The following is a 15,537-nucleotide window of genomic DNA, read 5'->3' as shown; positions in this document are numbered from 1 at the left end:
CAACCGCCGGTCCGGCATCGCCACGGCCGCCAGGAGAGGGTTTGGAGGCGGTACCCGTTTAGTAGACAAATTCGTTTAGTTGTAAAAAGGCAACCAGCTTCCAGGTGTGCGGGCCCTCTCTCAGGCCAGACCTTCGCATTAGCAAAGCCCTTCATCCCCTGCCAGCAGAGCAGAGCCGCGGTTGAGGAGTCTTCTGGTTTCACGCACTTGGACTAAGCTTGTCTGGGTTGTTGTTCGGTTTATATGTTTGAACAGTGGAACACATGCTGCAGGTAAAACCGTTTTCTCTGCTGTGGTCGTACTGAGGTTAGACCACAGCACCCTGATAACGCCAGCCTGGACAGCAGCGGTCACGTTGGCCCTCTTCTTTGCTGTTTCATCTCATGGTTGGTCACGCTTTCCAGCGTGCTGACACTTCAGTTTGTGGATTTGCTCAGGAAAACGGAAAATGGAAATGACCTGATGAAAGGTCCATCCATCCATCTATCCCTCCCTCCCTCCCGCCCTCGGATGAGGTTCAGTACCAGTGCTGCTCCTCACAGGGCAGCAGGCAGTGGAGCAAAACCACATGGAAGTTGCTGTAACTCTCAGGCTGGCCTTGCCCCGCGTGCCTGTCCGTGACCAGCAGCTGCAGCGCTCCGAGGATGGCTGCTTCTGACGGCTTTGTCAGGGCTGTACTGCAAAACTTGTCCCCTCTGCCTGAAACAGTTAAGGATTCTCAGGTAGTTTTCACCCTATATGGATGGATTTTCTAGGTCTTTTTTAGGGTGGTTTGAAAATTGCGTAATGTTGTAACACACTGGGTAATATTTCTTGGATTCTACAGGACAGCTTTAGTACTGCTTTCCCCCTCTATTTTGTTCAAGATGATTAAAATATTTCAGATTATTTGTGAGCAGTTTCATAGAATCATAGAATGCTTTAAAGATTAGCAACCTTAAAGATCATCTTGTTCCAACCCCGCTGCCATGGGCAGGGACACCTCCCACCAGCCCAGGTTGCTCCAAGCTCCATCCAGCCTGGCCTTGAACACCTCCAGGGATGGGGCAGCCACAGCTTCTGTGGGCAGCCTGGGCCAGTGCCTCTCCACCCTCAAAGTGAAAAATTTCTTCCTAATATGTAATCTAAATCTACCTGCTTCCAGTTTATTTTAGTGAATTGTAATTGGATTTATGTGAATATTGGGGAAATGTGAAATTTATTTATGTAATTTTATATGTAATTTGCTTTCTATTGACTGTGTATTATTTAATATTATTATTATTTCAGTCTAAGTAACTATATATTGAATTCTCTGCAAAGCTGGTAGCACTGCCCAGACTCTTAAGTACTTCTCATTATTGAAAGCTGTTTTCAAGAGCTTGCAGCATTCCTAAGATTTCCACTAACTTATCTTGTGTTTCAGCTACCATTTTCCTGGCAGATGTTTCTGTCTAGCTGGCTGACTTCTTGTAAAGATTTCGCTGAGATGGGTAGGTCAGTTTGGAGAATGAGACTCAGTCTCTGCCAGTGTTAAAAACTTCTGGTCACCTGTTCTCTAGAAGGCTTTGTCTGGAACCCTGTTTTAGGAGGAAAAGATTTGAAATTTAGCAAATGTAGATTCACATTTTGGATATCCATTTTGCTATTCCTCTGAAAAAAAACATAGTGACTTGGCAAAATACATCTACAAAAATCAGTTTTCGTGTGCTTGTAGATTTCTAGTTAGTGACTAAAGTACCCAAATAAATGCATCTCATGCTTCACAGACAACAACAGTACCGGGTGATCTTTGTGGAATAAGTGTGCACAGTCCAGTGTAGAAAGACTTGCCCTGTAATTGTGACTATGAACTATTGGATTGGACACTGCAAATGTTGGATTTACTTCTGTTAGAGCATTCATTTTTTGGATCAACAGGTGATGTTCACATGATAGAAGCAGATGTTCTTCTTCGTGGTGGCATGGGAGGAAATGGAGACCCTATTATGGCTCATCCACCGGAAACAGACAGTGACAACACATTGCAGGAATGGCTAAAAGAGATTGTCAACACAAATAAAGGCATCAAGCTGGATTTTAAGAGGTATCTCAAGACAAATAGATTTTTATATTTATATTATGTGTTCTAATTAACAATTTTACAGGTAACGCCATCTTTTGGCAATAATAGACCAAACTTTTTCTTACTGGGCAGTTTAGTGTAATGCATCCCTTCCTGGACAGAAAATGCAGTGAAACATAATCAGTATAACTAAATGCATTTCAAGAATAAGAGCTGTAAAAGTGTTTTGAACTACAAGTAATTACGTCGTTTTCAATTAGTTTGTTACCAACTTGCTATTGAGCAAAGTTTTCCCATAGGGAAAACTGAAATGATAGTGCCTATCTGAGAAGCTCCTATGAGTTTTCTGCTTGTGCAAGGAAATTGAGAAAGACAACTTTCCACCTGGGAAGTCAAACGGTGGCTCCCAGGCTGCACATGGGGCTGAGCCCCCCCTGGATATCTGCCTGGGCAGCACACATCTCCTGCTGTCATCCCATTTTCTTAGTGTCATTCTCTACCATGGAAGGGGAATAAAAGTGTCAAGGTTTTTCAAGGAGCTTCTGAAAAGCTTGCTGAAAGCCAGCTTCTGTTTCAGGTCTTCTGAAATACATAACATTTTAGAAATGTTATCCCATACCAGCATGAATATCTTTATTCCCCACCTCTCCTCCCAAGGAGAGGAATTCTGTTTGCTGACCAGCTCCAATACTAACAATCTATTGGGGATGTCTCAATTCAAGAATTAGGTGTACTCCTTTGGATATCTGATCTCATTGTGCATATGATGTGGTATTAGATTTCTTCAGCATGGTTTGTAATACAAAAAAGTTATCTTGTTTTTGTGTAGTAATCTGTGTGTATATTGAAGTAAATTCAGTTTCTTTGGTCTAACATTACATTTTCAGAGGTTCATTCAGAATTTTAACTGTTAGCTGTTTCATTGTCTTTCATGGAAAATACACCTGAAAACCCCATGAGACTGCCTTTAAAAGTTTGAAATAGAGTTCCAAGTGAGCTGTGATTTTCAGACATACACCTCTGCAACTCCTAGCTTTGTTTGAATTTGCATGTACAATGGCTATTTTTGCAGCAGGGGAGAATCCACCTCCACATTAAAAAGAGCTTCATCAATGCCTAAGTATGCTATAGAAATGCAAAAAAATGCTGTATAGTTCTAAAATGCGATTTGTACCTGTTTTCTGTGTAATGCAATCACAGTTTTCATGTGAAAGTTCATGAAAATACAAAAAACTATGGGCAAGCTAAATCCTTTTATTGTTGCTAGAATCTGTAAATGTCTGCCTGGACAGAGAACGGAAAGGACAAGAGAAGTAGACATTTGTTTGGGTTGGTTTCTTGTTAGGGTTTGGGGTTGTTTTCTTTCCATTTTAATTATTGTTTAAATTAATTTAAAAACATCTGCCTCTTATTTCTCCACAAGGAATTTCCAGCCAAATGCAGTGATTTAAAAAAGCTTTTAAAATTACCTTGCATTATAAAAGTCTAATTGCATAAAAGCACTTAAAAAATGCAAGCACACAGTGCAGATATAGTCAAATGAGTGATAAAGATTATAATGGTTTTTTGAATATTTCTTTGGATACCCTTGCTGAAGTTTTGAAGATTATTTCAGCAGCACTTAAAAAGAAATACTTTGTATATTTCTATTCTGTCAGCTTGATTGGCCACATAATCACATTTCCTGCTAGTTTTATCTTCAGGAATGAATGTATTCTGCAAAAGGACCTCAGAGTCCCACTTCAAAAATGCCAGAGGCATTCAACATGGAGTCAGCAATACATGTGAAATTTCCAAATGCTGCGCAATAAAAACACTGCTGTCTGGGGTTTTTGTGTTTGTTACAAGAGATACTGCTTTGGGCTTTTTTCTATTTACATTGTCTTGTACTTTGTAGTAAAAAGGATGGCATTTCACTGGCTTTGACAGTCCCTTGTATGTGGGAAAATGTGAACTGTCCTGTGTGAGAAGTACTTTAACCATTGAAGTTAACTCAAGCCATCACTGGCTTTTCTCCGAGAAGACTTGAGCTAATAATGCTGACTGAAAGCGTTGAGAGGAATTCCTGCCACTGTGCAGCTTTCTCAACAATACAAAAACTAAAATGTACAAAATGACTTTTCACAAGAAATAACACTCAGCTCAGGGTGCTTTTGGGCTTTAGAGATAACCTAATGTAACAGCTGGCTGCCATTCCCATTTTTTGCCACAAATCCCGGCACGATTTATCTGACCTCATCATGTGCCAGGTTAGGTACCGAACTATCCCTGCAAAACAATGGGAATAGTTGTTTACCACTTTAAGTCATTGAACTCACACACTGCTGCTAAGGCAAGCATCAGCACCAGTGTAGAGGCTGGAGATACAATAGCCTTGGAATTGGGAATTGGGAAGAGATGGTGGCAGTTAGCCATCGTCGGTGGTGTTCAAACAGGCACCCGTGGAGCATGGAGCCTGTGGCTTGTATCCATGTAAGCTCTAGCAGTTGTGATCCTCGCCTTGCTCTTTGCAGTACCTGCTCTTCCCCCTGCTTTTCCTGGTGCTCCTGTGACACCTAGAGGGACCAGTTTAGGATGTTGAACAGGGAAGCTAACCCTGCAGAACAACACAAAGAATTTTCTGTTGGCTCAGCTCTGTATCATGTTGCTGCAAAATTTTGAGGAAAAGCTAGAAGGTGACTTATTCAGAGCTTTTCATGACTTGCAGAAAACACAGATCCTTGCTGTTAGTAAGGAAATCACAACTCTGACCGTAATTTTAGATTCCTGAATTCTACATAGAATGGTAATTCATTTGCTGTGGGAGAAAAAATACATATTTTCTTGGCATTCATTCCTTTCCCCCTTTATTTCCACGTTTCCGTCCATAATACTGCTGTTTTGAAAGTTTTGGTGGATAGAGAGAGGTTTTTCTTTTGATTTGAGAGAACAGTAAGAATGTGGGACTTACGATATTTTGTTAGATGCTTACAAGTGGTGCTACATCGGTTGCTGAAGTGACTACATCTCATACTTAATAATTAGCTGTAGGATGAACATCTGATGGGCAGACTTTTTCATGCTGCCACTACTGTGCCACACTTTTGAGCTGTGGGAACAGCTACTACAAAAGTGTTAGAGCCTGTAGTGGCTTCCTTAATTAAAATCCTTCCAGGAGTTCAATAACATTGAAGTCTTAACAGGTCAGGAGTTGGAAGAGCCATGAGATAAGAGCCATGAAGCAGTTCATACTGGGTGGCAGGGAGACAGGAGGCTTACGCTACTTTACACCAGCAGTAATAGTCACCTTACGGTAGAAAGGGTTATCAGCATGTGTTCTCTGCCTTACAGGGCAGTTTCATTAACATACCCATCTAAATATGTACTGTACATTTCCTATGTTCAACCACAATGAGGTGTCTCATCTCACCCATGTGCTGTTGGTACAGTCTAGAAGCCGTACGGCCTTCCTTGGAGCTTCTTGAACATGTGAAGCAGCATTTGAGGCGACCTGTTTGGATCAATGCAGATATCCTACCGGGACCTAATGGAAATAATGCTGTAGTGGATGCGAAAGGATTCCTCGACACTGTGACTTCATTTTTCCCAAACGTAACCTTATCGCTGGGATGGACAACTGGCTGGCACCCTGGCAAACACAATGAAGGTAGAGATAAAACATTTAATGCTTATACTGCATAGTCTGTTTTCTCCAAATTCATTTCATAGTTGATTCAAAATAAATTATATGCCACCTGGTCAGTTTGAAAATAATAGCGAATGTAAGAAGAACTATTTTCTTTGTTGGCCTATCTTAGTGTTTTATAGCAATTAGTTCAATGCTTGAGTTGCAGCAGAACTGTATAAAAAACTGATGCTTTTGTTGGTAAACAGTATTTTGTTCTTCAGTTGACTCACACATATTGAGGAATTTTGTGGGACGAATTGCTTACGCCCTGTTTCAGGTAGTCTGCTCCCTGAATTCTAGGAGAATTGTTTTGGTGATGAGATTCTGGCATGTTTACTGAAGAAAAATAGATTAGCTGGACATATAAAACCCTATCAATGTGCTTTTGCAGTAGATAACGGAAATCAAGTTGTAGGTCAGCACTGTTTTTAACATTTCATTTCTGTTCAATAATTGAATTTTTGTAATAACTTTTCCAATTTATTGATGTTAGTAACTTTTTTAAAACTCAGTTTTGAGAATCTAATTGAAATTTGTTATTGTTAATCCCTAACTTGAATTTAGATCCTGGGAACCATTACCTTAGGGTCCTTTTCACAGGCTTCCTCTCATAATTCTCATGGCTGCTTTGTTAGGGTGTTTTATTCCAATGCACGTGCATTTGTGTGCAGTAGCTTAGTCCCCACCAATATTGTCTGTGATTACAATGGCAAAATTATGCCCCTTTCCAAATTGCTAATTGTTCATTAGCCAGATTTAATATTGTGTCATGAGGATTTTGTTTTATGTTATACAGGAATTTTATTAAACTATATAATACTTTGTCCAAAGTATTTTCAGTGCAGTAAAAAGTTACTGGAAATAATGTACTGGAAATACTGTACTGAGCAATCTTTTTTAATAAATGTGACTTTATCTCCATTCTAAATTTCAGTTTATGGTGATGTTAATTAAGGATAACACACGAGAAAAACGGCTTATTTGACTGATTTCAAGAACAAGTTGCTGTTTGCCCAACAAACTCTGTTTTTTTAAGATTTGATGCTTTGAGTCTTTTCAGTCACAACATTGCATATGAGTACTTGAGAAAAAAATATTAACTGTTGTTGTTGAAGTTAAGATTTTCATAGCCTGTAGAAATAAGACAATATTAACTACTGTTTTCAGTAGCTCCAGTGCTTGTAAAAATCTCAACAGCAGGCACTTGAAGCATTTTAGATTGCTTGGTTTTAACATTTAAGTACAAAATATTTTACATGCTTCACTTCTCTATAATTTAAAGTCTTCCATTGCATTAATTAATTTTTTTTTCTAAATTTTTCAAAATATTTCTGTTTTTTAAGGGACACTGTCAAGTTAAAACTAGGCCATGTTGAAGTCAATGGTAACACTGTTTTTCAGAGAGAGAGCAAAGATATAATTTCCTGAACATTAGAAAATGTCACATACTATATGTAAAATGACACTGCAATTAATAGAAACAAAGATTTTCGAAACAAGTGTATTTTTCCATATTAGTATTGCTTTTCTCCTCTCGGACAATGACACTTTTTATTTATAATGACTTAGCGATTTCATTGCAGGGTTATGTCATTTTCACAAAACCCATGTTTGCCCTTGTATTATCTTGCAACCTAACCATTCTAGAATTTATTGTGTCTTTATAGAGTTTATATTTGTGAAGAATTCTTTTTAATCAAATGGTCTTTTTTGTAGGCTATGATTGGGTGATGGTGAAAGAAATGGCTCAGATATGCAATACACTCTCACAGCCTGTAACTTTCCCTGTAAGAGCAGCATTAGTACGACAGTCAATATCTGAGCTGTGTTGGTTAATGCAGCAGTCAGATAGGTGAGTTTGAGGACCTTTACTTTTACCTGTCTTTATTACAAAGGCATGTAGTTTTTTATATTAAATATAGCACAGTTATGTGTACATACTTATCCCAATTACGTTGAAAATATTTTTTCTTCCAGACTATCCCTTCAGTTCTTTAATTCCTTCAGTTCTTACATTGTGTTGTCAAACAGCAGTGGTCACTATTCATTTCTTAAAAATAAGAAAATTCAAAAGCCTCTTTTAAAATAACTTATTATAGGTAGTAAATTTCGTGTGGGTTTGTAATCCAGTTGCACTATTAAACATTCATAAGACTAATGTAATTAAATAGACCAAGTAGTTGGATGTTGCAATTTGGAATTAATTACATTTAAATACTTACATTTTATAGATACTTTTTCTTGGATTCAGTATTTATATTTTCTGTAACAATGTGCCATAAAAACACGAAAGGTGATTTTTAGATTGGAAGTTAATGAGTGTGGTACGAAGCTGATTTTGCTTACATACTTGAAATACATTCAGTGGTTTCCAAACACTGACTTAATATTTCTTTCTTAAAATAGGTCTTAGAAACCCATAGCAATATCATAGAAAAAAAATATTTACATGTAATAGAATGAGAATAAAGCCTGCTTTGTACTTATTGTCATTTACTCATCTTTTTCACCTACTCTGCCTGCCTACACTTTAATAAAGTTGTTCCTTAAGCACCAACCAAGGTCTAAGCCCAAGACAGAAAAATTAAGACAGTGACTCGTATGGAAAAATTCTAAGTAATTAGAGACAATAGGGTGGAAAAAATAAAGTGCTTTTTTCTCATTTGTAGTAGTGAATCAAGAGAGAAATTAGAATATTTGAAACTGGGAAATTACTTTCAAAATACCATTATGTTAAGAGTATGCCTTGTGAATTGTGCCATTCTCAAATATGTCCTCATTGGATATAAGCATTATTCCCACTGAAATACTAGGATTTTCTCTTTACGTCAGCATAAAAATCCCGATTTTTCTTAGTGGCATGATTAGAAGACAGAAATTCTTCAGCCAGTTTTGCTGACATACAACTAAATTCTGATTTACATGTATTTTAGATTAATACAGTTTTAATAAAGGCGGAAAATGAAGTATTTGTCATGTGGAGATTGTGAAGGGTAATGCTTTTAACTTTAAGTGATACTTCAAAGTTCTTCATGGGCGTTTTTTGAGTTACAATAAAGTCTGTGCAATTAATGAGAAAAGTGTCTGTGGTAAAGTACAGAGGATACATTCAGTTAATCAGATGGCATCACTGCACATCACATAGGTGACAAAACAGAGTATGAAAATCACCTATAACTGAGATTACCTTTCCTGTTATAATGCTGTGCTTGTTAACTATGTATTATTTTGTCAAATTTGAAATGCCCAGTCTGGTAAATTTCTTTGCTGGATATCTGCCTGGGATTTTTTATTTTATTCCTTGCTAGGTTTGGCAGCACAGTTCACACAAGGAGCAGGCTACAGATAAATTTTTCTGGGTGGTGTAGCGCTGTCCATCTTAAAAATTTTGCAGTCCTCCTTGGGAAGTTGTAGCAAGTTTAGCTTTAGGAGCAAGAACTTGAAGTTTGACTGGAGCCAAATTGTATGACTTAACCTCCGTAATGAGGAAAAAAAATATTTTTAGGAGCTCAGTAATGCAATGTCTTTCTGTCTTACATGATTTATCTTAAGATAATAACAGTCTTTTTTCTTTCTCTTTTTTTTTTCCCCCTTTTTTTTTTTTTCATGTAGATACAGTCTCACTATTTGGACAGGAAAGGAAGATGTGTATTCTGTAGAAGATTTGCTTTACATCCGAGAAAACTTTGATAAAAGTAGAGTTTATTATGACATCTTGGAGCCACAAAATTCTGAATTCAAAAAAGCCATAGGAATAGAATAGCAAATACAAAGCAGGCAATCTCTGACGTTACAATACCTAGCCTTTTTAAATGTGAAGATTTCTTGTTCAGGGAAATACGTTTTCCTTCCCAAAAGAATTGTATAGAACACAGCCATGGCTATTGGAGGAGTTTTTGTGTAACACTTTATTGAAAGGCTTCTCAAATAGAAATTTAATGCCTCCTTTAACAGGTCAGAATTGTTACTACTCATCATATGCATGTCTCCTGTCATTCACCCAGTGGTGTGTAGTAAAGGCTACTCACCTTACCTAAATATACGAGTACTTCTCCCGTGCAAACATACAAAAGGGAGAACGCCCCCAGCTGATAGTCGTGGACCAAGTTAGTTTGCTACTAACTGCTGTTGTGTAAGCCAAAGTCAGAGGACATTCAATCTCTACCAAAGCCTGTTTTTCCTTTTTATAGGCAAGAGCCAAGACTGTTCAGAACTATGCAGTTCCCAAAGGGGTTATTTTGTAGCTTGTCTTGATACACTCCATTTTAATGCCATTGCAAGTGATAATGTTCTCACTCCTGGTCAACAGAAAATCCTGTTTGCTAGATGTGAAGTGTGGTATCCATGATGCTACACGTTCTAGGGAGAAAGAATGGTTATTTTCGCTGAGTTAAAACTAATCAGGTTCTCTGCAATATGGTAATTGGGCACTTCACACCGTGGCTTGCCTCCATGCTTTCTGAGCCATCAGCAACCTTGGATTGTGAGAAAGCTGAGTTGGAGTTGTAGCTGCACTGCAGGAGGTGCTGGGACAAAGAGAACCCCCAAAATGAAGAAAAATCCTGTCCTGTACATAGAGCACAAAGATGGATTACAGTGAGGTACACATGAGAGACGGCATCAAACGAGCGTTGTAGAGCACAGAGGAGTGCTGGTGGTTCTTTCAAGACTTTGGAACTAAATTTTAAGTATAACCGGAGTTACATAAAATGCTCTGCTGCAGTCTTTCTGAAAGACAGAGGCTCTAACAATGAAATAGCTGTACAGTGATTAGCGCTTACAGCAAAAATTGTACATTTATGTGGTAGAACAGTTGTTTTCTACATTCTGGTTTGTGCTTCTTTTTAACTCTCAGAATACAATTTAAGACATTTTCAAAAGTTGGACTTCTGTTTGAGAAAAACTAAAATCATCGCAACCCTGCTTATCACCTGTAGGAAGAGTCTGACCTATTTCATTTAAGCATTTTTTGCCTCTTATGCTTCCGCACCCTGTAAAATGAATACAGATACCAAAATCTGTGCAGATTGAGACACAAGCTGTGTGTTCTTGACTTCTGCCAAAAAGGGTTTTTTTTTTACAATGATAGAGGAGATTTTGATTTCTAAATGAAAGCTGATTCTGTGAAGAGACATTACCCTCTCATCTTCTTGGCCTCCTTTTCCCATTCCTCTCACATGCTTCCCACAGGAATTGTGTTAACTTTGATGTTCTACACAACACTGGACGGGCTGTTAGTACTAAAGAATTAATTACAGCAATTTCTGGTTCTTACATACTATTAGTACAACTGCGATAGAAAAATTAGTTATATTTATTAATCCTAAATCTTGAAATACGGTGATTTCACACAGTCATTAAAATTCAAGATTCCTGGTTGTTACTTATAGTCCTTCACCGAGGCCAATGGTATGAGGTTCAACAAGGCCAAGTGCCGGGGCCTGTGCTTGGGTCATAACACCCCCATGCAGCGCTACAGTTTGGGGAAGAGTGGCCAGAAAGCTGCCCAGCAGAAAAGGACCCGGGGGTGTTGGTGGACGACCAGCTGAATATGAGCCGGCAGTGTGCCCAGGTGGCCAAGAACGCCAACGGCATCCTGGCCTGTATCAGGAATAGTGTGGTGAGCAGGACTGGGGAAGAGATCATCCCCCCGTACTCGGCACTGCTGAGGCCCCATCTTGAGTACTGTGTTCAGTTTTGGGCCCCTCACTACAAGAAGGACATTAAGGTGGTGGAGCGTGTCCAGAGAAGGGCTACAAAGCTGGTGAGGGGTCTGGAGGTCAAGTCATATGAGGGGTGGTGCAGCCTGGAGAAAAGAGGTTAAAGGGAGACCTTATTGGTCTCTACAACTACCCGAAAGGAGGTTGTAGCGGGGTGGGGGTTGGTTTCTTCTCCCAAGTAACAAGTGATAGGACAAGAGGAAATGGCCTCAAGTTTCACAAGGGGTGGTTTAGATTGGATAGTAGGAGCAATTTCTTCACAGAAGGGGCTGTTAAACACTGCAACAGGCTGCTCAGGGAAGTGGTGGAGTCACCTTTCCTGAAGGTATTTAACACACATTCACAGAATTCACAGAATTGTTAGGGTTGGAAGGGACCTCTGGAGATCATCTAGTCCAACCCTCCTGCCAGAGCAGGGTCACCTACAGCACGTTACACAGGACAGCGTCCAGGCGGGTTTTGAATGTCTCCAGAGTGGGAGACTCCACCACCTCTCTGGGCAGCCTGTTCCAGTGCTCCACTACCCTCAAAGTAAAGAAGTTCCTTCTCATGTTAAGATGGAACTTCCTATGTTCAAGTTTATGCCCATTACCCCTCGTCCTATCACTGGGTGCCACTGAAAAAAGACTACTCCCATCCCCCTGGCATCCTCCCATTAAGTATTTGTATGTATTAATAAGATCCCCCCTCAATCTTCTTTTCTCTAGACTAAAGAGACCCAAGTCCCTCAGCCTTTCCTCATAAGAAAGGTGCTCCAGTCCCCTAATCATCTTTGTTGCCCTTTGCTGGACCCTCTCCAGCAGTTCCCTGTCTTTCTTGAACTGGGGAGCCCAGAACTGGACACAGTACTCCAGATGCGGTCTCACCAGGGCAGAGTAGAGGGGGAGGATGACCTCCCTCGACCTGCTGGCCACACTCTTCTTGATGCACCCCAGGATGCCATTCGCCTTCTTGGCCGCCAGGGCACATTGCTGGCTCATGGTCATCCTGTTGTCCACCAGGACTCCCAGGTCCCTCTCCACAGAGCTGCTCTCCAGGAGGTCAGCCCCCAACCTGTACTGGTGCATGCGGTTATTCCTCCCCAGGTGCAGTACCCTACACTTGCCCTTGTTGAACTTCATAAGGTTTCTTTCTGCCCAACTCTCCAGCCTGGCGAGGTCACGCTGTAAGGCAGCACAGCCTTCTGGCGTGTCAGCCACTCCTCCCAGTTTTGTGTCAGCAGCAAACTTGCTGATGGTACACTCTATCCCTTCATCCAGATCATTGATGAATATGTTGAACAAAACTGGGCCCAGTACTGACCCCTGAGGGACACCACTTGTTACTAACCTCCAACTAGACTCTGCGCCACTAACCACAACCCTCTGAGCTCTATCTGTCAGCCAGAATTCTATGATTCTATGATGTTTCAGCTCCTTGTTGCAGGCAGTTAAATGGATTGACTTAAGTAATTTCATCTTTCAGTTGGTTAGACCTTTTTGCATCCACGCTGGCAAGCTTTTCTGTTATTTAGAAACCTTTTTCCCATTTATGAATTCCCAGCTGAAGTATCAGGATTTGTTAAAATTGGTTAAACGCTTAAGTAAAAAAATACTAGCAATTGCCAGAAGTATTTTTAAGAGTGCAGACATCTTGGAAGAAATATCAGTGAGTAATTTATGTGGATATGAATAAACAGGGATATTCAGATAAAATTAAAAGAAAACATGATCTGGAATACCAGAAAAATTAATTGAGGCAACAGGACATGTAAAACTAGATTAAATAAAATGCTAGAAATAAATTGTATGAAGCATTCTTGCAATGACAGAAGGGTTTGACTATATGGTGAATTTGATTATTCTGTATGGATTATCCTATATATCTGAATTTCTGTGTGTATTTTATACCCATGGAGCCCTGTTCGTTTCCTGTGAAGTTGGTGGTGTTTATGTCAGTCTGGTCTTACTTCCACATAAATAAATTAATTTTCATGGTTTTTTGTGTTTTCATGCCAGTCTTTGCACAAATGCTCTCCTTCTGAAATTAGATGTGTTAACTGTGGGGCTGGCAATAACATAATAAAGGTGAGATGAAGTTATTTATTCTGTTGGAAGTGGTGATCTGTGGCAGGTCTGCGTTACTCTAGTTGTTGCTGTCTTTTTTTTTCTTTAACTTTCCGTCAGTGTTCAATTCCTTGTACTTAAAATGTTCTTTAGGAGCTATAAATTCTGCCATCTCTTTGTGGAATCATTTTCTCTATCAGTGTTGCTTTGTGTCGATATCTTTCAGCCAGGTTTTTAGACTTACTTGTCCTTACTACATGAAAAATCCGATTGACTTTAAAGGAATTAGACATTGTTCAGGATGTCCAGGTGAGTTAAGTGATTAATAAAATATTTCCAATTTACTGCAAGTATAGTTCAAGCTTTGTATTTTTCTGTGAAATTGATAGAACTTACTAAATAGATAAAATAACATGTTACAGAAGAGAATGGACATCATTAGTCCTGCACAACTACTCAATAATAATGCTGCAGTAACATTTAAGTATGATGAAAGCAGAACAGAAGCTGATTTTCTGAAGTTTGTGTTATTTAAATGTTGTGGAATTGAAGAAAGTGCCATCAAAGACATATTTAAAATGTTACCCCTGTCTTCATCTTCAGCATTCATGTGAAGAATTACTCAGTTTTGGCCTACTCTGCAAAAAAACCCCAGTCTTCGGTTAGAACCTTGAAATTAAAGTCTTTTATGTCTTATTTATCAGCCAGCTGTCTGTGATCACGCCATTTACTCATGTCACTACAGACTTATTTGTGCTCTGTCCGTTGAACCCTATTTAACGTTTGAGTCCGAGCACTGTAAAGCTTTCACCTGCCATTTTTACTGTGCTTTGTTTGGATACTGAAGAATGTGATTCCAGCCCCTGGCACATGCTGTCTTTTTCCTATCGGCCGTGGCTGTGCAGCTGCCCCAGGAAGCTCTGTCTGAACCTTCCAAGTCCCCTTGTGCAGAACTGGGTTTACATAAACCTCCGCTTCCGCAGCCCCATCGGGAACTTATGTTATTGGTGATGAGGAAGACAGAGTTAGTGGATTACACAGAAAGTCTTTATACCTCATTTAATAACTTTGTGAAGAAATGGCCCTGTCCTTCCTTGTCTTTAAGAAAAAATACAGAAATTACAGTGTTGGGGTATTAAAAATGTTCAGGCTGTTTTGGGGTTGGTTGGTGTGTTTTTTAAAGGTTAGGGAGAGCCCGTTATGAATTGCATCCTACATTATATCCAAGAGTCAGAGCAGCTTTTCCATCCATTTCAGTGTTCTAAAATTTCTTGTACTTGATTTAAAATTCCTTTCAATTTTCAGAGAATATTTTTTTTAACAAAGGTAAAACTGCTAATAAAAGATATTAGGAAGCATTTTGACAATATTTTAAAGAAACTCTTTCCATAAACTTTCTGTTAATCAGAAGCTTTTCTCTACCACAAAACTATTTAGTTTCTTGAAATTTTAATTGAGAACCATTTTTTTTTTGTTGTTGTGTTTTGACGCTCACAGACATTTTTATTCTTTAGTTTGTTCATTTTCTGTTGCATGAATGCCTGTTTGCCTATGCGGTGTGATTCCCTGATGCCTAGGCTTATCTTCTATGTATTAACTTGTTATATTTACTGTTGGTTTTACCAAGAGTTTTATGTATAAGTCTTGTACTAACCCATGTGCAAAAGTAAGGGCTGGTAGGTAACATCTGAGCCAGGATGCTGTATTCGTCTTTAGTTCTTTGCCTCTCTCCAGGGCTTTGCTGGATGAGTTTTGGTGTATGTCTTTGCAGTGAAATAAGATGTTACTACCTCCTTCTAGCTACTTCTGGTATGTCTTTTTACTGCAAATCACTGTAATGACTGTATTATTGCTCTTTTAGTACCATGGCTGAAGAAAACACCCCACACTGCAGTTACTCCAGAAGGCACTGAGGCATTAAGTCTGTGCTCCCGTACACCGCAGCAGTAACTTCTGGCAGATCAGTGCAATAAGCAGCTGGGGAGGTTATTCATTAAAACCCACAGTAAAGAAGCACTGGTTTTGATCACGCTTACAGTAAAATTCAAAGTATTGTAGTCT

General features: G+C 39.3%; 1 protein-coding gene across 1 annotated transcript; it reads left to right on the top strand.

The window, feature by feature from the left end:
- The first annotated feature begins 1,910 nt into the window (after nt 1-1,910).
- Nucleotides 1,911-9,474, top strand: FAM151B (family with sequence similarity 151, member B). The gene is made up of 4 exons (XM_009886868.1): nt 1,911-2,065; nt 5,473-5,690; nt 7,428-7,563; nt 9,324-9,474. Exons 1-4 carry the CDS (start codon nt 1,911-1,913, stop codon nt 9,472-9,474), a joined length of 660 nt encoding a protein of 219 aa, XP_009885170.1.
- Nucleotides 9,475-15,537: the final 6,063 nt, after the last annotated feature.

The sequence above is a fragment of the Charadrius vociferus genome, unplaced genomic scaffold (assembly GCF_000708025.1).
Source record: "Charadrius vociferus isolate BGI_N301 unplaced genomic scaffold, ASM70802v2 scaffold244, whole genome shotgun sequence".
Lineage (NCBI taxonomy): Eukaryota > Metazoa > Chordata > Aves > Charadriiformes > Charadriidae > Charadrius > Charadrius vociferus.
This window is presented reverse-complemented; position numbering and strand designations above follow the sequence as displayed.